Source organism: Sminthopsis crassicaudata, chromosome 4 (genome assembly GCF_048593235.1).
Source record: "Sminthopsis crassicaudata isolate SCR6 chromosome 4, ASM4859323v1, whole genome shotgun sequence".
NCBI lineage: Eukaryota > Metazoa > Chordata > Mammalia > Dasyuromorphia > Dasyuridae > Sminthopsis > Sminthopsis crassicaudata.
Window position 1 is genome coordinate 16,071,172 of NC_133620.1, and position 25,942 is coordinate 16,097,113.

Here is a 25,942-nt window from a genome sequence, read left to right on the forward strand (position 1 = left end):
GTTCCTCTAATCTATTTATTACCTCCCTCTTTATGCCTAAATCATGGACCCATTTTGATCTTATCTTGGTATTTGGTGTTAAGTGTGGATCCATATCTAATTTCTGCCATACTAATTTCCAGTTTTCCCAACAGTTTTTTCTGAATAATGAATTTTTATCCCTAATGTTGGAATCTTTGGGTTTGTCAAAGATTAGATTGCTATAGATGTACCCTTTTTTGTCCTTTGTATCTAATCTGTTCCACTGATCTACCGGTCTATTTCTTAGCCAATACCAAATGGTTTTGGTGACTGCTGCTATATAATATAGCTTTAGATCAGGTACACTTAGACCACCTTCCTCTGAGTTTTTTTTCATTAGTTCCCTTGCAATTCTTGACCTTTTATTCTTCCATATGAATTTTGTTGTTATTTTTTCTAGGTCATTAAAATAGTTTCTTGGGAGTCTGATTGGTATAGCACTAAATAAATAGATTAGTTTGGGGAGTATTGTCATCTTTATTATATTCGCTCGGCCTATCCAAGAGCACTGAATGTCTTTCCAATTATTTAAATCTGATTTTATTTTTGTGGCAAGTGTTTTGTAATTTTTCTCATATAATTCCTGACTTTTCTTTGGTAGATGGATTCCCAAATATTTTATACTCTCAACATTTGTTTGGAATGGAATTTCTCTTTGTATCTCTTGCTGTTGCATTTTGTTAGTGATATATAAAAATGCCGAGGATTTATGTGGATTTATTTTGTATCCTGCCACTTTGCTGAAATTTTGAATTATTTCTAGTAGCTTTTTAGCAGAGTCTTTGGGGTTCTCTAAGTATACCATCATGTCATCTGCAAAAAGTGATAGTTTAATTTCCTCATTTCCTACTCTAATTCCTTGAATCTCTTTCTCGGCTCTTATTGCCGAGGCTAGCGTTTCTAGTACTATATTGAATAGTAATGGTGATAGTGGGCAACCTTGTTTCACTCCTGATCTTACTGGGAAAGGTTGCAGTTTATTTCTATTGCATATTATGCTTACTGACGGTCTTAAATATATACTCCTGATTATTCTAAGGAATAATCCATTTATTCCTATACTCTCAAGAGTTTTTAGTAGGAATGGATGTTGGATTTTGTCAAATGCTTTTTCTGCATCTATTGAGATGATCATATGGTTCTTATTAATTTGATTATTAATATGGTCAATTATATTAATAGTTTTCCTAATATTAAACCAGCCCTGCATTCCTGGAATAAATCCTACTTGATCATAGTGTATTATCTTGGAGATGATTTCCTGAAGTCTTTTTGCTAATATCTTATTTAAGATTTTAGCATCAATATTCATTAAGGAGATTGGTCTATAATTTTCTTTCTCAGTTTTCGATCTACCAGGTTTAGGTATCAGTACCATGTCTGTGTCATAAAAGGAGTTTGGTAGGACTCCTTCATCCCCTATTTTTTCAAATAATTTATATAACATTGGGGCTAATTGTTCTTTAAATGTTTGGTAGAATTCACATGTGAATCCATCTGGCCCTGGGGATTTTTTCCTGGGGAGTTGATTAATAGCTTGTTCTATTTCTTTTTCTGAAATGGGACTATTTAAGCAATTTATCTCCTCCTCTGTTAATCTAGGGAGCCTATATTTTTGGAGGAAATCATCCATTTCATTTAAGTTATCAAATTTATTGGCATAAAGTTGGGCAAAGTAACTCCTTATTATTTCTCTAATTTCCTCTTCATTGGTGGAAAGATCCCCCTTTTCATTTGTAAGACTATCAATTTGATTTTCCTCTTTCTTTTTTTTGATCAAATTTACCAAAGGTTTATCTATTTTATTGGCTTTTTCATAAAACCAACTCTTGGTTTTATTTATTAATTCAATAGTTTTTTTACTTTCAATTTTATTGATTTCTCCTTTTAATTTTTGTATTTTGAGTTTAATTTTTGGTTGGGGGTTTATAATTTGGTCTTTTTCTAGCCTTTTAAGTTGTAAGCCCAATTCGTTAATCTTCTCTTTCTCAATTTTCTTCAAATAAGCCTCTAAAGATATAAAATTTCCCCTTATTACCGCTTTAGCTGCATCCCAAAGATTTTGATATGATGTCTCATCATTATCATTATCTTGGGTGAAATTGTTAATTGTTTCTATAATTTGCTCTTTCACCCAGTCATTCTTTAAGATGAGATTATTCAGTTTCCAATTACTTTTTGGTCTATTTACCCCTAACTTTTTACTGAATGTAGCTTTTATTGCATTGTGATCTGAGAAGAAGGCATTTATTATTTCTGCCTTCCTACATTTAATTTTGAGATCTTTATGTCCTAGTATATGGTCAATTTTTGTATAGGATCCATGAACTGCTGAGAAGAAAGTATATTCCTTCCTATTGCCATTCAGTTTTCTCCAAAGGTCTATCATACCTAGTTTTTCTAATGTTCTATTTACTTTTTTAATTTCTTTCTTGTTTGTTTTGTGGTTTGATTTGTCTAAATCTGAGAGTGCAAGGTTGAGATCTCCCACTATTATAGTTTTACTGTCTATTTCTTCTTGCAGTTCTCTTAACTTTTCCTTTAGAAAGTTAGATGCTATACCACTTGGTGCATATATGTTTAGTATTGATATGGCTTCATTATTTATGCTACCTTTCAGCAGGATATAGTTTCCTTCCTTATCTTTTTTAACAAGATCTACTTCTGCTTTTGCTTGATCTGAGATAAGGATAGCTACCCCTGCTTTTTTGGCTTTACCTGAAGCATAATAGGCTCTGTTCCAACCTTTTACCTTTACTCTGTATGTATCTCCCTGCTTTAAGTGTGTTTCCTGTAGGCAACATATTGTAGGGTTCTGCTTTTTGATCCAATCTACTATCCGTCTCCGTTTGATGGGATTGTTCATCCCATTTACATTTACAGTTAAAATTACTAATTCTGTATTTCCTGCCATCGTATTATCCCCAGATTATGCTTTTTTTCCCTTGACCCCCCTGATCCCCCTCCCCTATATTTAATTTACAGACCCCCCTTGTGATGCACAACCCTCCCTCTTTTTTTTTTTTTTTAGGATCCCTCCCCCCTCCCTCCAAGTCCCTTCACTTATTCTCCTTTTCCTTTTCCCTTTTCCTCTCCCCCCTTTTAATGAGGTGAGAGAAAATTCTCTGAAAAACAAATATGTTAATTATTTACTCTTTGAGCCTCTTCTGATGAGAGTAAGATTCACACAATGATTCTCCCCCTCACTAAGTTCCCTCAGATATGGTGTATTTTCTATGTTTCTTCCTGGGATGTAGTTTCCCTCTTTTTATCACTCCTTCCCCTTTTTCTGAACCGACCTCCTTCCCTTTACTACACCCCCCTTTTTTTCTTTTATATCAGTAAAATCAAATTATCTTTGAGTATTTTTTATATACCCATAACAGAGTTACAGTTCTCAAGGGTTCTGTGTACCTTTTTCTGTTTCTCTTCAGTCTTGTGGATGTAGATCAAATTTTTTGTTTAAGTCTGGTTTTTTTCTTAGAAACATATAGAATTCCTCTGTTTCATTGAATGACCATCTTCTTCCATGGAAAAAGATGCTAAACTTAGCTGGGTAGTTCATTCTTGGTTGCAGTCCTTGATCTTTTGCCTTACGGAATATCAGGTTCCAGGCCCTTCTATCTTTTAATGTGGAGGCAGCCAGATCTTGGGTGACCCTTATTGTGGCACCTTGGTATTTAAATTGTTTTTTTCTAGCTGCTTGCAGGATTTTCTCCTTTGTGTGGTAATTCTGCAGCTTAGCCACTATATTCCGTGGTGTTCTTTTTTTAGGGTCTATTTCAGAAGGAGTTCGATGAATTCTTTCCACATCTACTTTCCCTTCTGTTTCTATTATCTCTGGACAGTTCTCTTTGATAATTTCATGTAAAATAGAATCTAGGCTCTTTTTTTGGTCATAGTTTTCTGGAAGTCCAATAATCCGCAGATTATCTCTCCTAGATCTATTTTCCAGGTCTATAGATTTTCCCAGTAAGTATTTGACGTTGTTCTCCAGCTTCTCATTTTTTTTGTTTTGTTTGACTGATTCTTGGGTTCTCTGTGAATCATTCATTTCTATTTGTTCCATCCTGACTTTTAAGGAGTTATTTTCTTCTTTCACAGTTTTTAGTTCTTTTTGTAAATGCCCAATTTCGTTTTTAAATGAATTATTTTGCTCTATTGAATTTTTTTCCATTTCCCTAATTTTTTTTTTGAGAATTATTTTCTTTTTCCAATTCAGAAATTCTATTTTCTTGAGACTTTTTTATCTTTTCCAATTCAGAAATCCTACTTTCCTGTGTTTTTTTAACCTTTTCTAATTCACTAATTTTGTTTCCCTGCATCTCCTGTGAATTCTTTATTTTTTCCAACTCCAATTTCAGGACGTTGTTATTCTCTATCATAGTTTCCCTTTCCTTTCCCCATTTTTCTTCGATCTCCCTCAATTTTTTAAGAGCTTCTTCTAGGAGAGAGTTATGTGATGGGGGGCAGGAATCGTTCCCCTTTAGGTTGTTATCTGCTGATTCTCTGTTGTCAACTTCCTCGGGGTTGGATACCCGCTCTTTCTCTGTATAGAAGGAATCTATAGTTTTTTCTAGCTTTTTTGCTCATATTTAAAAAAATGATTTGGGGTCTGTCCCTGGGGTAGGAAATTATTTACTTCTTTACCAGCTTCCTCCCAGACTGGATGGATGCAGCGGCCCCTGCGCCTGAGCTAAGAGAGAGCTCTGGGAGAGAGTTCCCCACCCCCTCCCTGGAAGTGCCTCAGAGGTGATTAGCACTACTGTGCTTCAAGGGCGTAGAATAGTGAAGACAGCATGAAGCCCAGCCTATGTGTCCGGGTGGGGAGTGGATGTCTGCAGCAGGTGACGTGAGAAGCCCCTGTGCTCAAACTGGAAGTGTCTGCCAGAAACCGCGGTCCCTAGTTCAAAGGTTCTGCTTCTCTGGGACTTCCTGGAGCTGAGTTCCACTCCCTCCAGCTAAGCTAGGCAGTGTGTGTTGCCTTGGGCCGTATCCACCCACTTGTCAATCTCTTAACTATTCTCAGGTGGTAGCTGAGGCCACACCCCCTGGTGCTGAGTCTGCTGAGTCACCCCCAGGATCGGGGAAAATCTAATTTGAGTTTTAAAATATTTTGGCTTTCTCTTCTGAATTGCTAAATAATTAGCAGAGAAGAGCTAACAGCCTGTGCCAGATTCCTTTACCTCAGTGGCTTCTCTGATCCCAGAGCCCTTCCCAGTGCAATGGGCGCAGTGTGCCCCTACCCCACCGTCTGTGCTGGTCTTTCTTATTCCTCCCCTGAGAACTGACCTTTCCTGTTGAAACTCCAGATTCTCTTCAGCTGGTAAGTCGTGCTTCCAGTCCTTGTGGTATCTATCAGTCCTGAGCTAATTCTGAGACTTAATTTATCTAATTGGTTGTGAGGGAGTGAGGACGTTCACTGAGTCGTGTGTTTCTTCTCTGCCATCTTGGCTCCGCCCCCCCAGCCACGTGTAATCTTAAAAGCCTTTATCATACCTACTCACATAATGCCCTGACTTGTCAGCTCCCTAGTGAATACCTGGTCTGAAGACCCACCTGTTCTCTACAAAACTCCTTACCTCTCTGCTATCCATAAGCTTGGCTTGGCCACCCAGGTTAGGGAGCCAGGTTAAAGAGAGTGACTGCTGTGTACAGTGGGCTCATAAAGGGCCTGTGAGGTCACACACACAGCCAACCAGCGAGAGAGCCGTCACCCATTACAAAGCTATCTCAATATGGCCAATATCCACCCACAAGGCAATCCTATATCCACAGAGATTACTTCTGGGCCAATCAAATCTCCTGTTGCGCTGTGCCCGCCCATTTAAAGGGCCCTTTCAGTATATTTCTCCAGAGTTTTGGCCCATTACAGGTCACTCCTCTTTCCTCCTCTTCTGTGACTTCTATTTCTTATTATAGATTTAGATAAGAATGTGCCTTGGAACCCATCAATCAAAATCTCCTCCCATTCTGCAAAAGGGCACTTAGGGAGTGGAATAGTTAAATGACTTGTCCACAGTCAATCAAGTCAATGGATATAATATTCCAAACATTAGGCTAAATCCTGAGGATATAAAGAAAGGAAAAATAAATAATTGTCCTGAAGGAGCTCCTAGTCTAAGGCCAAGGTGGGGGGGTATAACATGTAAACAAGTATGTTCAACACATTATAGACAGGAGAAACTGGAAATAACCAACAGTGGAAAGGAATTCGAATTAAGGTTACCAGCTAGTAAATGTCTGAAGTAAGATCTGAGTAAATGTCTGAGGGAGGACAGTTCTTCCTGGCTCCAAGGCTTATGCATTACTTTATACTGCCTCCCTTCCTTATTCACCTCATATATTTTATTTTCATGCCAGTATCTCCAGTTTTATATCCAGCTATACCATTTACATTCATGCAAGTAGCCCACAGATTCATTGTGCCAATTTCTGCCTAACCTTAGTCACTGAATAGGCGTGGCCTCAATCAAAGTAAGACATGTTGAAGATGCTAACTTAAAGATCAATGTCTCCCATTGCATCCAGGGCCCTCTCTGGTATTCCTGATCTTTATCTGGCCACTGGACCCAGATAACTCTGGGGGAAAAAATGAGTCAGGTGAACTTGCACAGCCCTTCCCCACTTAAACACAATTTACTTGCGTGTCATGATATCACCTCCCTGATGACATGGTCCTCTTCAAGAAAAAAGGAAGAACAACAACAAAAACTTACATATATCGATAGCCACATATGTATATTTTTGTGTCTATGCCGACTATACAGATGGGTACACCTTTGTGAATTTATAAAAATGACATATCAGTTATAGAACATAGGTAGAGGGTAGAAGGTTCCTCTACCTTCTAGTCCAACATCCTAATTTTACTGATGAATAAATGGAAATAAAGACAGATAAAGTAGCTTATTCACAGCCAAATTGATAACCCATGTTGAAAATACTATGTCCATTTAATCCCAAGTCTCGACTGAAATTTTAAAAAGTGGACATGCTATTTTCTTTTTTATCTCACATCTTTTAGCTGCTTATGAACAATAATAACAAAGCAGATATGTACTAGAAAGTGGGTTGCGGGAGGATAAGGAAAAAAAACTTAAAAGAGAAAATAGGAGAAAACTCTTATTGGATTCCTTTTTGTTGTTATTGGATTCCTCTTGTTCCTTCCAAGAACATGAGTAACATGAAAAATTGCATTTCCCCTTTATCTTCTGGTAAACAGGGCAGCCCTTTGATCCCCACTTTCAGCTCAACAATGCTGTTTCTAATATTATCTGCTCCGTAACTTTTGGACATCGCTTTGAGTACCATGATTCCCAGTTTCGGGAGCTGTTAAAGACTTTGGATGATGTCACAGTGCTTGAAGGCAGGTGGGAGTGTCAGGTAACAGACCATCCCTTCCTGAGCAGGGCTGGCACAAAGCCAGTTGGGTCATGGACTTCCTTCATGGGAAAAGAAGCAAAAATGTCTGTGAGAATTGGTAGGAGCTGAGTATTTGGGGGCATGCATTTATAAGAAGTAAAAAGAAACAGTAGGGGAGAGGAAAGAAACAAGACTTTTATAAACAGTGACATGAAAGAACATGCCTACGGGATCCATGTTGTTCCAGACACTGAGTTCCAAATAATAAGAAAAAAATTCTATGCAACTTTACATTTATCTAAAATATTGTCCCAGATTACCATTTTATGAATACTCATTAGTATTCATTGTGTGTCAAGTACTGTGCTAGAAGGGGATACAATAACAAAATTGGAGCAGCCCTGATCTCTGTTTGTTTACATTCTGTTGGTAGAAACAACATGCTTTCAAGTGAGTGTATATGCAAATGAATAAATCCAATGGGAAAAAGTTATTATCAGTGATATTATAAGCCAGCAGGATAGGGAAAAACATATTGTCTCTTGAGCAGAATTTGAAGGAAAGCAGGAATTTTATCTTCTCCTCCAGAGGGAAGAAAAGAAGGAGAGAGAGAAAAAAAAGAACGAGAGAGAGAGAAAAAAAAAAGAGCGAGAGAGAGAGAAAAAAAAAAGAGCGAGAGAGAGAGAAAAAAAAAGAGCGAGAGAGAGAGAAAATAAAGAGCGAGAGAGAGAGAAAATAAAGAGCGAGAGAGAGAGAAAATAAAGAGCGAGAGAGAGAGAAAAAAAGAGCGAGAGAGAGAGAAAAAAGAGCGAGAGAGAGAAAAAAAGAGCGAGAGAGAGAAAAAAAGAGCGAGACAGAGAAAAAAAGAGCGAGACAGAGAAAAAAAGAGCGAGACAGAGAAAAAAAGAGCAAGAGAGAAAAAAAAGAGCAAGAGAGAAAAAAGAGCGAGAGAGAGAAAAAAAGAGCGAGAGAGAGAAAAAAAGAGCGAGAGAGAGAAAAAAAGAGCGAGAGAGAGAGAAAAAGAGCGAGAGAGAGAAAAAAAGAGCGAGAGAGAGAAAAAAAGAGAGAGAGAGAGAGAAAAAAAAGTGAGAGAGAGAAAAAAAGAGTGAGAGAGAAAAAAGAACGAGAGAGAGAAAAAAAGAGCGAGAGAGAGAAAAAAGAGTGAGAGAGAAAAAAAAGAGCGAGAGAGAGAAAAAAAGAGCGAGACAGAGAAAAAAAGAGCAAGAGAGAAAAAAAAGAGCAAGAGAGAAAAAAGAGCGAGAGAGAGAAAAAAAGAGCGAGAGAGAGAAAAAAAGAGCGAGAGAGAGAGAAAAAGAGCGAGAGAGAGAAAAAAAGAGCGAGAGAGAGAAAAAAAGAGAGAGAGAGAGAGAGAAAAAAGAGTGAGAGAGAGAAAAAAAGAGTGAGAGAGAAAAAAGAACGAGAGAGAGAAAAAAAGAGCGAGAGAGAGAAAAAAGAGCGAGAGAGAAAAAAAAGAGCAAGAGAGAAAAAAACGCGAGAGAAAAAAAAGAATGAGAGAGAGAAAAAAAGAGCGAGAGCAAGAAAAAAAGAGCGAGAGTGAGAGTAAAGAGCGAGAGGGAGAGAAAAGAGCGAGAGCGAGAAAAGAGAGCAGAGAGCGAGAAAAGAGAGCGAGAGTGAGAAAAGAGAGCCGAGAGCGAGAACAAGCGAGCCGAGAGTGACTGTGAGAGAGAATAAAGCAGTGAGAAGAAAAGGAAATTCAGAGAGAGACAGACAAGAGATAGAGAAACAGAATAAAAGCTCTGATTTGGTATCTTTGCACTGGCTTTTCTTGTCTAGATTGTGTTCCCTCCTCAATTATATCTCCTGGTTTCCCTCAAGAAAGAGCGTAAATTTTAACCTGTACTGCCAGATGCCTTTTTCCAGTCCCTCCAATGTCTGATGCATTCCCCTCTCAGATTACTTTTCACTCACTCTTCCTTTGTATGTGCAGCATTTACTACAACACTATACTAAATGAGCACTGTACTTACTGGTTAATAAATTCATGTTGATGTACTGATTCCTTTAGATTCTAACAATGACCCTTCGAGGTAGCTCTATTATTATCTCCATTTTACAGACAATGAAACAGTCTGAGAGAAGTTAATGATCTGACCTAAACTAATATCTGTCTGAAGCAGGATTCTAACTTGTGTTTTATTAAACCTTAATTTAAAATTCCAACTAATTTTCCTGGTTGGTCAGTGAGTAAGTCTCACCGAGGGAGTCACCAGCTCATGATTTCACTTAATTTTCTTAGGAGTCAAGCTGTGGAAGAAAATGAATCCAAAGGGTCAATAACATTTATCTTCTTAGGAAAATGAGAGCCAAAGTACAAATTCACTAGAAGGGAATTCTGCAAGACTAAAAGGGAAATGCAGGTCCAAAGTACAAGTGATTTCCCTAGAAATGATGTCCCTCCATCTTCTTTACAGATTGTGAGGCTACCTAAATTGATGACCTTGTAAATTAATTACTTATGTGCATTAGGATATTACAAAGGATCTGGAGATGATTCAATGACATCCTGGATATTGAAAGAAGAATAGTATGGGGGACTAGACAGTAGTTATAGGGAGAGTGAATTTCATGAATGGTTGGACATAGAATTAGGGTAAATTCCATTGTCAAGAATTCTGTCCTGATTTAGATTGAGGAAGATGAAGAGAGAGGGCAGTGAAACAGGAACTGATACTTATTCTCTTTTTTATTTACTTAGTTGTACAATATGTTTCCTTGGATAATGAAATTCTTGCCAGGTGCTCACCAGAAATTCTTTAGAGAGTGGAAGAAGCTAGAATCTTTTGTGGAACGGGTGATCAAACAACACAAGGAAAACCTGAATGCAGAGGAGCCCCAAGACTTCATTGATGCTTACCTGAAGGAGCTGTCCAAGGTAATGGAGACAATGTGGAATGTGGGCACTGAGTGTTTAAAATCAGAAAACATGAAGAATTGGAAAGGGTAATCTATTAAAATTTTCAAAATTTCCTTCATCATATAAATATCATTCCTCAATGACAATCCTGGGAGGTAAAGGGCACAAGTAATGGAGGTTGTTATTTTGGTTTTAATGCAGAGCTCACAATTTTTATTTAGAACTAGCAGATGTCATAGCATTCATTGAGTTCAATCCTCTGCTTATATATGGGGGAAAACTGAGACAGAGAGGTTAATTGACTTGTAGTCACACAGTTAATAAGTACATGAGGCTGGATTTGAACCAGCTTTTTGTTTCCAAGTATCATTTTTTTTTTAAATTAAAACTTACTGACTGTGATGGTGCTGGCTCTGATATTTCATCCCTATGAATTCATCTCTCAGCTCCAAGCTTTTCTTATCTGTAATATTAAGTTCATATGTGCCTCCTAAACTAATGAGAATTATTGCACATATATTCTTTGCAAACCTCACAACAATATAGAAATAAGTTAAATTATCAATTTTATATACACAATCAAAATATAACCCTCTGGGAATTTGTGCAACAGTCAAATATGGAAGCAGCATTTCAGCCTATGTCACTCTGAAATATCCTTAAGTCAATTTAAAATGTAATTTAGAAATATTTAACAAAATAAATATAAATGCATGAGAATATAGATAGTGCAAATCATATGTCTTCAGGGATCCTTACATATAGGTTAATGGCCCATTTCTATTTGAGTTTAAGCTTCTTGGGTCTCCTTTCCACTTCAAGATCTTGTGACTACTTTCTATATAGTAAAAGTTTAGAATGGTGGGCTTCTATTTATATTCCAGATCCTAAATTCATCAACCAAGTTTACTCAAGAACAAACCATTTCTCTAAGTCTCCGTATCTTCATTTGAAAAATGGATACAATATTATTAAGCCACCTATCTCACAGGATTATGGAATAGTTGGCAAATTAAAGTATTGTGATACTATTATTTTTCTTTTTATTAAAATAATGAATCAATAAGAAGATATTTATTTTAACTAGAAAATATAAAAATGCTTAAAAATAACAACAAAACTGCTACTTAGGTGCATATGATACTTCAAGAAATGCAAAATGGTTTGTGTTCCCATCCACTCTCATCCTCACACCATGCCATGAGATAGTCAGCAGAGGTATTATCTCCATTTCACAGATGAAGAACACCATAAAGGATTTGCCCAGTAATCATGGAAGACAGACTTTATGACCAAAGTTCTTTTTACTTTGTACTCTATTACAAGAGCATGAAATAGAGGGGACATGAACCTAGAACTAAAGGAAGGTCGTCTAGGCAACTATGTTGCCCATGGATAGAACAAAGGAATCCTACTAAAGTCCTTTTATAACACAAAATGGTACTGATATCTAAAACAGGAAGAAGCAAAAAAAAAAGTATACACCAATTTTCCTGATGAATATTGCTATACTTTTTAAAGAAAAAAATCACTGTTAAGGAGATTGTAGCATTATATCACAAAATTCATATGCTATGACTGGGTGGGATTCATACTATGAATGTAGGTCTAGTTAGTATTAGGAAATCTGTCAGCATAACTAGCAATATTAATAAGAAAACCAACAAAATCACACAATTATATCATTAGATGCAAAAAGAGCTTTGGACAAAATCCAACACTCATTCCCCTTAAAAACAACTAAAATAAATTATATGGAATAATGATTCTCTCCTTAAAATGATAAGCGATATTTGTCCAAAACTATCAACCAGCATTATCTAAAATAGGTATAAGCTAGAAGGTTTACCCATATGATCAGGGATGAAATAAGGATGCTCATTATCACCACTTTTATTCAGTATTGTACCAAAACTGATAGTTTAGCAATAAAAGAACAAAAAAGAAATTGAAGGAATTTAAATAAGTGATGAGAAGCAAAAGTTTCATTCTTTGTAAATGACATAATGATACCCTTGAAAATCTACTAAAAATCTACTTGAAATAATTAACTTTAGCAAAGTTGCAGGATACACAACAAAACATAGAAATCAGCATTTCTATGTATTGCCAGTAAAGTGTAGGAGAAAGATAGAAAGATAAATCCCATTTAAAATAACTGTAGATAATAAAAATTATCTGGAGTCTATTTGCCAAGACAGACCCAGGAACTTCACAAAATATATTTCACACAAATAAAAATCTAATATAAACATTTGGAGAAATATCAATGGCTTGTGTGTAAGCCAAATCAATATAATAAAAATAACAATTCTGTATAAATTGACTTATCAGTGCCATACAGTACAAACTATCAAAAATTATAGAGCTAGAAAAAAAAATCACAACTAAAATCACATGGGAATTCAATAGGTTGAGAATATTAAGGGGCTTATTGAAAAAAAAATCAAAGAAAGGGAACCTAGCTATAATAGATCTCAAGATATTTCAGAACCATCAATCATCAGAATTATCTGGTACTGTCTAAGAAATAGAGTGCTGGCTCATTGAATTGATTAGATACATAAGACATAGTAATCAATGACCATAGTAACCGAGGCTCTGGGATCAGAACCCACTATTTGACAAAAGCAAAGAAAACTGAAAAACAATGTGACAAAAACAAGGTATAGACCAACATCTTACACAATATAACAAGATATGATGAAAATGCATGCATGATTTAGACAAAAAGCATGATACCATAAGCAAATTGGAAGAGCAAGGAAGAGTTTACCTGTCAGACCTATAGTAAAGGGGATAATCTATACTCAAACAAGAGAAAAAGAGTATTTACAAGATGCAAAATGGATAATTTTGATTACGTTAAATTAAAAAACAAAACCAATGCAACCAAGAGAGAAGAAAAGCAAAAAGGTGGGAAACAATTTTACAGCAAGTGTCTCTGATAAAAGCCTTATCTTTCAAATATGTAGGGAACTAAGAAAAATTGATAAGAATACAAGTTCTTGAATTGTATATATTGAATCTATATTGAATTACTTACTGGTTAGGGAAGGGATGTTGTGCTACAGGAGCCAACTGCCAGTGTCTGCTGGAAGTCTGACTCAGAATGGAGCTCTTCCTGTGAGAGGATGATGATGATACAAGGAGACTCAGAAGCAGTTCCTGTTCTCTGACCCTCTTCACTGAGAGACAGTTACATTATCTGACCTCTCTCCTCTTTCTTCTGCTTCCAATTTATTTCATTCCCAGTCCACAAGCAACTCCTGTGTCAGTAAAGGTTGCTTTGCAACTCCTTCAGATATTATAATCCACACCTGTGGAGGCTCTCAGAGATTTGAACTGCCCCTTCACTTAGGCAAGGTCATTAACAGAGGGGAAAGGAGAAGAGGAAGGGAGGAAAATTAGGTTTTGCATAATTGATTGGTAAAAATATTTTTGCATGTATTTTAAAAAATAAAAAGCCACTATTATAAAAAGAATATAAGTTCTTTTATATTTGATGATTGATCCAAGAATTTGAATAGTTTTCAGGTAAATAAATCCAATCCATCTATATCATCTGTAATCTATAATAACATCTATAATGATATAGAGAAAATATTCTCTAAATCACTAATAATTAGATAACAGTTCTGAGTTTCCACATCATATTTATCAGATTGGAAAATATGATAGAAGAAGCAGATGATGAATGCCATAGAAAATGCGCTTGAAGGACTGAGACTCTAATGCTCTGTTGGTGAAGTTGTAAACTGATCCAGCCATTCTGGAAAGGAATTTGGAACTATTCCTAAAGACAATAGATATATCCATCCCATCTGATGCAGCAACATCACTAGTATGTCTGTATTCCAAAGAGATCACAAAAAGGGGAAAGAATGGACATGTACAATATTTGTAGTAGCTCTTTTCATGGTGGATAAGATTTGAAAATTGAAAGGATTCCCCTCAGCTGGGAAATGGTTAAACAAGTCATGATGTATAAATATAAAATACTATTATTCTATTAGAAATGTTAAGCAGGTGGATTTCAGAAAATCCTGAACAAGCTTGCATCCCCTGATGCAAAGTGAAGTGAGCAGAACTAGAAAATCTGGGGGAAAACTATTGGAAATGTTGTCAGATGCTCCATTATGAATAATCTAGTTCTTTTAAGTCACATAATGATCTAGAACAAATCGAAAGAACTATTCATGGTAGAAAATGCTATTCACATCCAGAGAAAGAATTGATGAAATCTGAATGCAGATCAAAGATTCCTATTTTCACTTTTTTATTTCATACTTCATAATTTTCTTCCTTTTCTTCTATTTCTTGTTCCATAACATGACTAAAAGGTAAAATGTTTTACATGAATGCACATATGTAACCTATATCAAATTGCTTACAATCTTAGGAGGGGCAGAGAGGTGGGAGGAAGAGAAAAAAATTTAAACTCAAAATTTTATATAAAAATTGGAAAATAAAAGAATATTTCAAGGTAAAAAAAAAGAAATGAGAGCTCTCAGTGTTAGCAACAGTTACTATATTTTGAGAGTTAACAAAAGTCTGAGATCTGCCACCTTTACCTTCCCCAGGCTCCATTATCAATTATTTTTGTGTTAACCGATTGATCTTTGTCTTTTTAATTTAAGGATAACATCCATTCTAGTTTTAATGAAACAAATTTAGTCTTCTGTACCCTGGACCTCTTCTTTGCTGGAACAGAGACAACTTCAACCACTCTGAGGTGGGCACTTCTTTATATGGCCCTTTATCCGGAGATCCAAGGTACAGTGATAACATGAGGCTATGCACCTCTAGAATTCTGCCCTAAAGAATTTATCTTGTGAATTTTTCAAGTACTTTTACACACCTTGTCTTATTCTTATTGCCATATTCTTATTGCAATAGAGAGTTGATTACTGTTTTTTCACAATCATACAAACCCCCTTTTAATATCAAAATTTCTTGCAACTCCTCATATGATAGTATTTGCTGACTAAGGCAGTAAAGAGAGAATGAAATTGTAATTTAAAAAAAATGTGCCTGATGCAGGTATTTGCTAATCACATTATTCTGAGTAAATCATATAACTTCTCTAAAGTTCTGTATCTTCATCTGTAAAATGGGGATAATAGCCATTACTCCATATGTCATTCTGAGAATCAAACATCTTGAAAAATACCAAATGTTTTGTAATACTTAAAGTGTTATATAAATGCCAATTACTATATTATTACTATTAATATTTTAATGAACTATATTTATTGAAAAATTCTGTAATAACAAAAAGTAATATATACAAATGAATTTGTGTGCTTTTAAAATATTTTAAAAAGTTTCCATAGATTTAAAATAAGATCAGAATAAGGATCAATAGACTGATTATGGATTTTCACATCTCTACCAATAATTATTTAGAGAAATCCACAGTTTCCAAGTTGAAAATCCCAGAACTATATATACTTTTATTTTATTTAAGGTAACATCCAAAATGAACCATTTCTGCTACATTTCTGAGACAAAACCCCAAAGTAGGCTTCTAAATAGCCATTCAGCATCATGGAAATCAAATAAGTACTTATTATGTGCCTACTATATGCCAAACACATGGGACATAAATACAGAGAATGAAAGCAATCCCCCCCTCCTTGCAAAAATCTTGGAGAAACAGAAACTGAATTGAGTCAGAAGGTTGTTTTCTAGTTCAAGCTTCTCATGTAAGTGGTCATGAGACTTTGGACAAGACTTTTGAGATATATATTGAACGCATATTAAGTAACTACTTTGTGGCACACACTGAGATAAGTATTAGGGATACAAAGAAAGCAAACAAAATAATTAAACAACAACCAACAAATAATGCAGCAAGGCCCTGTTCTCAAGGAGTTTGCTGTGTAATGGGAGAGAGCAAAAAGCTATGGGCAAGCAAGATATAGACAGAATAAATAGGAGAAAAACAATAGGATTAAAATATTTCCCTGGGAATATGACATATATATATATATATATATATATATATACATATATATGTATATATGTATATATATATATATATACACACACATATATATGTATATATATACATATATACATATATACATATATATATTATATATATATACATATATATATATATATATATATATATATGTCAAATGTTAAGGGAACCATAAAGGCAGTCTTCCAAGTATTTGAAGGATTCTTGTGAAAAAGCATGATTAAACATTGAATTCCTCATTTACTCATTATCTCACTTACTCATTTAATCTGTTGTCAAGGCCTGCAAAATCTCTTGAATATTCTCTCTCATCCAACATTGTCCTCACCTTGTTCCAAGTCCGGTCTTCTCACACCTGAACAACTGCAATAGCCTGTGGTGGTTCTGCCTGCCTCATGTCTCTCCCCACTCCCAACCTTCTTCCATTCAATCACATTGAGTGATTCCCCCCATTCAGTAAACTCCAATATCACACTATCACTTCTAGGATCAAATCCAAAATGCCCTATTTAACATTCAAAGACCTTTTTAAGCTCACTATTCTATATTTCTAGTTTTCTTATACCTTACTCCCTGATTTAGTACAACCAGCATTTTAGTCATTCCACCAAGAAGACCTTCCCCCTCATGGTTCTGGATCTTTTCTCTGTCTGTCCCCTTATTCCTGGAATGCTTTTCCTCCTTATCATTCATTTTTAGCTTTCTGCATATTTCAAGTCCCATATGGAAGCCTATCTTCAGTGAAAAGTCTTTCCCAATACACCTCAATTTTTGTGTCTTCCTGCCGTGATATCTCCAATTTATCCTGCTTGTCTCTTGTTTGCATGTTGTCTCCATCATTAGATATTAAGCTCCTTTGAGGACACTGTTGTCTTTTGCCTTTCTTTTTCTTTTAAGTGTTAGTTCAGTAGAGTTCTGGACACAGAGCAGATGCTTAATGTTGCCTTGACTTGAAATAACTTTGTTTTTGGCTACAGACTTCAGAAGTTCTTTCTCAGGGATAAGTTCACATAGCGAGTCAAGTTATCTTAGTTCTAAATTACTACTTGTCTTTCAGAACTGTCTCCTACACATGGTTGACTTGTAAATCAGGTATCAATGGCCATTAAACACAACATCCTTTTTTGGCATTAATCAGTTAAGTCTCTATCCAACCATATGTATGAATGTAGTTCTTCTACAGGATCAAAGAAAACTGAATAAGAGGGAAAGGAAAACCTTGAGTTCAATTCTGTCTACATTGGTGATTGAGCAAGTCTTAACTTTTATCTACCTATCTTTCCTTTACAAAATGGGGGTAACAATAGCACCATCCTCGTGGCATTGTTATGAGGCTCATATGAGATAAAACCTGTAAAATATTTTGCAAAATTGTAAATGTGCTTTAAATCTGAGTTATAGTTTGTGTCCAAAAATTTTCCATCTTCTTTCTAGGCAAAATACAAGAAGAGATAGACAGGGTGATTGGCCAATCTCGGCAGCCCACCATGGCTGATAAGGAGAATATGCCCTACACTTATGCAGCTGTTCATGAAGTTCAAAGAATGGGAGATATTATTCCTTTCAATGCACCCAAAGTGGCCACAGTTGATACCACAGTGGCAGGATATTATGTGCCAAAGGTAAATGACTTTCTCTCCCATGAACCTGAAGCGACTCCATGGCTTCCATGTACCCTGGGGACTGGAGTTGAAGAAGATGAAACTAAAAAACATGGATTATAGAACACAGCTTGGTCTAGGATACATGAATTTGGTCTTTCACATGTGGGTCTTTTCCCTTCTTTTATGATCTCTTTGGGATACGAGCCCAGTAGAGACATTGCTGGATCAAAGGGTATGGAGTGTGATAGCCCTTTGAGCATTGTTCCAAATTGCTGTCCAGAATGGTTGAATCAGTTCACAGTAACATCAAGAACATATTATTTTGCCATTTTCCCACATTCCCTCCAACATTTAATATCATCTTCTCCTGTCACCTTAGCCAGTCTGAGAGGTGTCAAGTGCTACCTCAGAGTTATCTTAAGTTCTACTTCTATATTTAACAGTGATATAATCTTGTATTTAACCAATCTGTTGTGAAGCTTTTGAATGGGCTTCTTTATCTGCTGTCCCTGTGTTTTTCACAGTATGGCATTTATCACATAATTTCTTATACGACTTCTCAGGGAATTTACTAATTTAAAGCACATTGCTTTCTGGGAAACTTACTGATTTTCAATTTGATTCATAAACAAGCATGAGTTAGTGTGGAGCAGAGGCCAACTGGAAGGCAAATCCCCCAATGCCCATGGCATCACACTTGCCCCAAATGGGCAATTTAGGATAAAGCATTTGGATTCATTCTTCCTGATACCACTATCTTGTGACCTGGAGTGAGTCTACCTTTCAATGTCTCAGTTTACTCATACGTAAAATGAGAGGGATAAGGCCAATGATCCCTATAATCCCTTCCAGTTCTAAAGTTATAACTCTCTAAGAGCAGGGTTCTTAACCTAATTAGAATTCATGAGATTATTTTTTGTTTTATTTTGTTTTTTATTGGATTGCTATATTTCAATGTAATCAGTTTACCCTGTGGTCCTATGTGTTTCATTTCATTCATTCTAAAACATGATTCTGAGAAGGGATCTTAAGTCTTACTAGTGGGATCCCCTGCCTTAAGAACTCTCGAGTCCCACAACAGGCTTGACTGCTAAAAAGCCCTATTATTCTATGCTCCCTCTGGCTCTCTTCTGTAAAATGAGAGGGTGGGTCAGGTTACTTCTTCCTCAAATTTGGAATCACTTTTCTTCTCTTGTTTCCAGGGGACTATATTGTCCACCAACATGACTGCCTTACACAGGGATCCCAAGGAGTGGGCTACCCCAGACACCTTCAACCCGGAACATTTTCTGGAGAACGGTCAATTTAAGAAAAGAGAGTCCTTTCTGCCTTTCTCAATGGGTGAGCCACACTTAGTAGGGAAGGGGCCCTAGGCTGGGGGCAACTGCCTTTTTAATGTGAAGAAACTTTGGAGTCTCTACTTCCTGTTGCCCACAACCATTTGAGAGTGCAAATACTAGTAAAAGTCAATGATTGAGTAATTATATTTCAACTAAATATAAAATAGCAGACTTTTAGATAGCCATTTAAAATCTACAAGAGATCACATCCCTTTGGAGCTTCATAACCACTCCAAGAGGTAAGAGACTACAGGTACCCATTTTACAGATCAAGAAACATTATGTCAGGAAGGGTAAGTCATGAGCCTACAGCCACACAATATTGAATGTTCAATATGAAATCACCCCCAGGTCCCTGAACTCCATCCACTGTGCCTCCTAGATGCTATGTGGTGGTCACAGCAAAAATCTAATGTGGATTTGTAGTTCATTCATCACCAGAGCACCTTCAGCCTTTTGAAGAAAAGTCTCTAAGTGAGTCTGGAAGGGACATGGCAGCCATCTGTCTGAGGAGACAGGGAGGGCTAATCTGCATTCTCTAAAGAATAGCAATGGGGGAGCAAAGTTCCATCTTCAGGTTGGGTTCTGCCTGATGGATTTACAGACCCTTTGCAAGGACCCCAAAGTTCTACCAGGTCCAACCACAACCACAAGTTCAGGTACTTAACCCTGGGTGTTCCAGGGCAATCTAACTGAAATGCCTTGCCTCAGTTTCCTCATCTATTAAGTGAGGGTATCAGACTAGATGGCCAATAAGGTTATTTTCAGTTCTAAGCCAAGAACCAAGAATCCCAAGAATTCAAACTAGAGGATCTAAGTTTTAATCATGTCTCTTCTTGTGTGACTTGGAGTGACCCAGACACTCTGAGAGCCTGTTTTTTATCTATAAATGACAGGGTTAGAGTAGGTGGCCTGGAGGGTCCCTCCCACCCTCAAATCCGTGATATTCTAGTCCTAAGCAAATACAAAGACATTTCAACAAGGAGAAGGCTCTTTCAATTGAAGGCAGCCTCTGAGCTGAGCTTTGAAGGAAGTTGAGGGTTCTAATGGTCAGGAAGGAAGAGAAGGTATTGACTAATGTGGGGAAGCAGCCTGGGTAAACAGAGATGGAAAGAATAGTATCCTAACCATCAGTGCTGCCTCAGTCATCCTGTTTGAATGACACCTGAAGCACCAAATTTACATTTATAAATATGTATTTTAAAAATTATAAAAATATTTTTCAAATTATAAAAATATTAAAACTAGTTCAAAATAAATATATTTCTTAAATTTAATCTATTGATCAGACTTTGAAATTTAAGAGATTATATTTTTTAAATATTTAAAACTATTTAAATCTTATTAAAATGAAAAAAATATACACATACAGACACACATATATACACATACACACATACATATACATACACATATATATGCATATATACATATATATGTGTGCATATATGCATATATACATATGCATATATACATACATATATGTATATATACACATACATACATATGCATATATACATACATATATATGCGTATACATACGTGTATATATACATGTGTGTATATATACATATATACATACATACATACATACATATGTGTGAAATAAATGTATATGGCACTTTACAGTTTCCAAAGTGTTATCATCCCTATAGGGCCTACTTATTTTTCACCAGGACTATTGCAATAAGCTCCTAAGTGATTTCCCTGCATCTAGTCATTTTGCTAAATCATCCATCTTCCACCCAGATGCTACAATGGTTGTCCCTAAGTGTATATCTAATCCTATTAGCCCCTGCCCTCACCCTTGCTCAGTGAGCTATGAAGGCTCCCTATTGCTTATAAAATTAATGTTGATCAATTGGATGTACTTGTAACTTGGCCTTATCTTGCCTTTTCCCCTCAGTCCTGGGAGCAATTCTATCCACACCACAGTCACATCTTCTGACTCATGCATTGGCCCTACCTTCCTGGTTGCCCTACTCTGTGTCTATGAACTTGCTATTCGCTTTGTCACTAGAATATAAGCTCCTTGAGGGCCAGAATCATTTTTGCTTCTTCCTTTTGTTTCTAACATTTATTTCAGTGCCTGACATATTGTAAGTACTTAATAGATATTCAGGAAGCTGGGTGAGATAGTGAAGAGAGTTCTGGGCTTGGGAAACATGAGTTCAAATTTGACTCCAGATACTTATTAGGTAAGATTTGTTTCAGTTTCCTCATCTGTGAAATGAGGAGAATAATAGTATCAACCTCCCAGTGTTGTTTTGAGAACTAAATCAGATATTTTTAAAGGATTTGCCAACATTAAAGCATTTCATAAGTATCAGCTCATATTATTATTCTTGAGAGTTTATTCAATGAATTAATTACTTAACACTTCACCTGATGGTGATAAATCCTGTACCAGAGTCCTTTGTAAACTGGAAATCACTTAAAATAAGTCACCTCTTGTTGCTAAAGAAGATCTTTTATCTATTACATATAAGGCAGGGAAGGACATAATCATATCATTAACTTCCCTGAAACTCAATTGCCAAATCTATAAAATGAAAAAGCTTGACTGGATTGCTTTCTGAGGTCCCTCCGAGTTCCATCTCTGAATGAATGATCTTCTTGGCTCCCAAGCCAGGTTCTGTCCATTTGCGTATGAATCTTGATCATCACTTTTCTTCCAGAGGCCAGAAGGAAGGCTGAAGGAGGGGAGCTGCTTTCCTGACATTTCTGAATGAACAATAACAGATTAAGGGTTGGGATATCTGGGGTATTGAAAAGTCACAGAATCATTCAGTAACTTTATTCCATATTAAGAAACAGCTAGTTTGGCCAGATCTTATGGAACTGAAGGTTCCTTAGTGTCCTTATGGCCAATCCAACACTTCTCCCACCAGAAATAATTTGAGTTTGTTGAGATTGGATGGATAGTAGTAGTAGTAGTGGTGGTAGTAGTCATAAGTAACTAGTAATAGCAGCAGTAGTAATAATGTTAGTACTAGTAATACTAGACAATACTTGAAGGTTGGCAAGGTCCTTTACATCTTTCCCTGTAAAGCAGATGCTTTTTTACACTTAAGGAAACTGAGATTGAGAGCACTTGGGTCACTTGCCCAGACTCACACAGCTTCTTAGTATCAGGAGTAGGATCTGAACTGAAGACTTCCTGATTCCAGGTCCAGCACTCTCCATTGAACTCACATGCCTTAAATTTAGAACCGGAACCATTCTTTCCTAAGGCTCCACAGGAGTCAGTTCTTAGATTCAGAGTTAGAAGAGCCCTTGGGGGTCACATCATCCAACTACCTCATTTCACACATGAGCAAACTTGGGACCACTCAGTGACATTTCTGGTGACATCTGGGTGAGAAGCATCCAAATTTGAACTCAGTTCTGCTGCCTACAAACATACTATACTATGTCTCTGAGGTGAGCAGCAGTGTAGCAAAGTTGATATGGGAGGCTTGGATTCTGATCAGCTATGGCTATGGACCAGTTACTAAATAATGGTTTTAAGACCAATCCCAATGCCAGGATTCACTTCCAGGCCCTTGAGATCCCCATCCCCAACCCCTAGCCTATTCCAAGCATTAGTGGATTTACTCTGATCTCCTTGCCTTTCAGGAAAGAGGGTGTGTCTGGGAGAACAGCTGGCTCGGACTGAGCTCTTCCTTTTCTTCACCAGCCTGCTCCAGAAGTTCACATTCCAGCCTCCCCCAAACACCCAGCTGAATCTGGACTCCCGAAGTGGCTTAACCATCTCTCCTGTCCCCTACAAAATCTGTGCCATTCCTAGAGAGATGTAGATCAAGCCAGGCCTGGGGGTGCGATCTTCCAAGAAACACAGGGAAAAATCTGGAACCATCCTTATTTTCCTGCCTTTGGAGTTTGGTTGGAGACAGGCAGATAAGTCAAGGAGGAAAAAAGAGGGGAGAGATCAAAGGATGGTATCTGTGGCCCAGTTTGAACATTCCCATTCAGAAAAGGGAGAGGTGTGAACATCAGCAAAAGGAAAGCACAGAGTCCTTACTGGATGAAGATTTGAAGGCTGAGTTCAAATCTCAGCCCTATCACCTACCAACTGGATGATTTTGGGGCAAGTCCCTTGAACCTGGGTCTCTGTTTTCAAATCTAAATGAGGAGGAGGAAGATCTCTAAAGTCCCCTCCAGTTCTAAATTGACAACCCCCCAATTCTATGAATAGAGAACCATTGCTTTGCTTCCCCTGCCTCAACATTGGTGTGAGATGGGGTTTTTGTTTGCAATGATTCCTCTCTACCATTATGGATGGTAACTCATAAAATGGATGTGATTTTAGGGAAGTTTTCAGAAAGTTTAAATGAGGTAGAGAAGTGTCCCTAGGTTGATGATAATGGTCCAAAGAAATCCTTATAGGTTGTGAACTCCTTGTGGGCAGTTTTTCTGTCTTTGGATTTACAGCATCCAGCCCAGTGCCCAGAAGGAGCTCAATAAATATTCCTGATTGTTTCATTTCTAAACTATTGACTTTTATGTTCTTTATTTCCTTTGACTTTCAGTGTGTGAAATAATAATTCATAAGTTGCTGAGCTAAATTCCTTATCCCTATGAAAAGATTTATACATGATAAATCATAACTATTCTACTACTAATTATACTCTCATAGGTTAGAAATGCCCCGAGCTTTACTTTGCTACCTATTAAAATTCTCCATTCTTCTTAAAGTTTCCCTGTTTCTATCAAAGGTGCTTGTACAAGTTACATTTCCACGCTGATTATGGAAACCATTGTAAAACCCAAGTGAAACAGAAGATGGAAGGGCCTATAGTAATCTAAAATATGATAAGCCCCAAAATTCAAGCTTTTGGAACAAAAACTCATTACTGGACAAAAATAAATGAATAAATAAATAAATTAAAAAAAAAAAAACTTCTGGGAAACTAGACAAGATTATGGCACAAGTTAAGTGCAGATCAACATCTGATACAGTATGCCAAGATAAGGTCAAAATGGGTACATAATTTAGATATAAAAGATGATACCACAACCAGATTAGGAGATCACAGAATAATTTATCTACTAGATGTATGAATAAGGGAAGAATGTAGGACCAGATAAGATATATGAGCATTCCAAAATGTAAAACAGATAATTATGTTTATGTAAAATTAAAAAAAAAAAAGTTTTATACAAACAAAACGAATGCAACCTAAGTTAAAAGCAGAAAACTTTGTTGAAAATTAGCAAGAAGTTTCTCTAATAAAGGTTTCATTTTTTCAAATATATAACAATTTAGTCAAATTTGTGAAAAAACTCATTCCCTAAGTGATAAATTGTCAAAGGATATGAACAAGTCTAAACTATTTATATTCACATAAAAGAAAATGGTCAAAATCTCTATTAGAGATGCAAATTAAAACATATCTGTGGTATCCCATCATATCTAACATTATTTAAGCCCTCTTAGGAAGTAAGCTTGTCCCATACTGTTTGGATTCTTACAAGGTGCTAAGTAGGTTGTCTAATTTAGTATGGTACCTAAAAGTTCTCTAGTTCAGAGTTCACACCTTTCACATCTTTAAAAGAGCATTTAAAAGGACAAGCTCACTGGAAGCTCCAGGAGATTGGGGGCCAAAGAGGACTTTGGGAGAGGACTTTGGGAGATTCACACGTCAGAGGTCGGAAACCCACAAGCCCACTTTCTGGGAGGAGGAGTCAAGTTTCATTCTAACTTTCATAGTTGTGCTGGCTGGAAACATTGGGAGGACAAGAGGCTGAAGCTGACTGGAGAGATTCAGAAAGAGCTCTTAGGGAACCAAGGAGACAGATAGGCCTCCAGAAAGCTAACCAGGTCCAAGGAAGGAGACAAGTCTTGGAAGGAGAAAATAAAGGATCTGGACTTTAACTCCTGACTACATTTGGTGATTATTGGAACTGAACTGAAACTAAGGCTGCCTCCAGAAGCTTCCCAAGAAACCTGCTCCTAGAAAACGATTTCAATTTAGAGAAAAAGAACATGACACCATACATTTTAAAACTTATCCCATACATTTTAAAACGGGACTCTGTTTCCCTGATTTGGTCATCCTGCCTTAGAGCAATGCCTCCCTTCACAGCCTTTTAACTGTAGAAGCCTCAAAATTACGTTTTTGAATGCTCACTAGGCTGCCTACAAAAACAGGGGATTTCAAACTGATCTCTGTTTTTTTTTCCTAGCCTCAGGGAACTTAAACTTTCCTCAGATGCTCTTGGAGAGATAACCTAGCTAAACCTAGCTATGTCTCTCTTTCTCTCTCTCTCTCTCACTTTCCTACCTAACCTTATAGGTGGGAACTCTTTTGCTCCTAATTTTCTCAGTCCCAAGACCTTTTGCTCTTAGCACACTCTGTCCTATTTTTTTCTGGATTGGAATTCTATGTCCCTGCCAACAATTAAGGATTTCTTTTCTAGCCTCCAACCCTGGCCAGATTGCGGCTTCAAGAATGATCCTGGGGGAATAAAACTCTGAATCAAGGCAAATAAAATTAATTGTTAAGAGAGTAAAGATGGCTTCTTTCTTTCTTTTCTCTTCTCATTCCCTGAACTACAGCAGGAAATGAGTTAGAAGGAAAGATGGAACTTGTTTTCCAAACTCCTTAACTTCAATTCAGTGAACATCTTTAGGAGAGAGATCTGTCTTTCTTGTTTTTCTCAAGATCTCTCTAGACTTGTTCTCTGTTCTATAGTTGGTCCCTGACAAATTCTTCCTTGCTGTGTCATGTCACAGTTCTACTTC

General features: G+C 36.7%; 1 protein-coding gene across 1 annotated transcript in view; it reads left to right on the forward strand.

The window, feature by feature from the left end:
* The window catches only part of LOC141541562 (cytochrome P450 2J2-like), a 35,464-nt gene extending 11,573 nt beyond the window's left edge, over positions 1-23,891 (forward strand). The window contains exons 4-9 of the mRNA XM_074265791.1: positions 7,247-7,407; positions 10,103-10,279; positions 14,902-15,037; positions 17,685-17,872; positions 19,057-19,195; positions 22,813-23,891. Of these exons, the coding sequence (XP_074121892.1) occupies positions 7,247-7,407; positions 10,103-10,279; positions 14,902-15,037; positions 17,685-17,872; positions 19,057-19,195; positions 22,813-22,994 (983 nt within the window). The 3' untranslated portion in view covers positions 22,995-23,891. The remainder of the gene's footprint in view (positions 1-7,246; positions 7,408-10,102; positions 10,280-14,901; positions 15,038-17,684; positions 17,873-19,056; positions 19,196-22,812) is intronic.
* Positions 23,892-25,942: the final 2,051 nt, after the last annotated feature.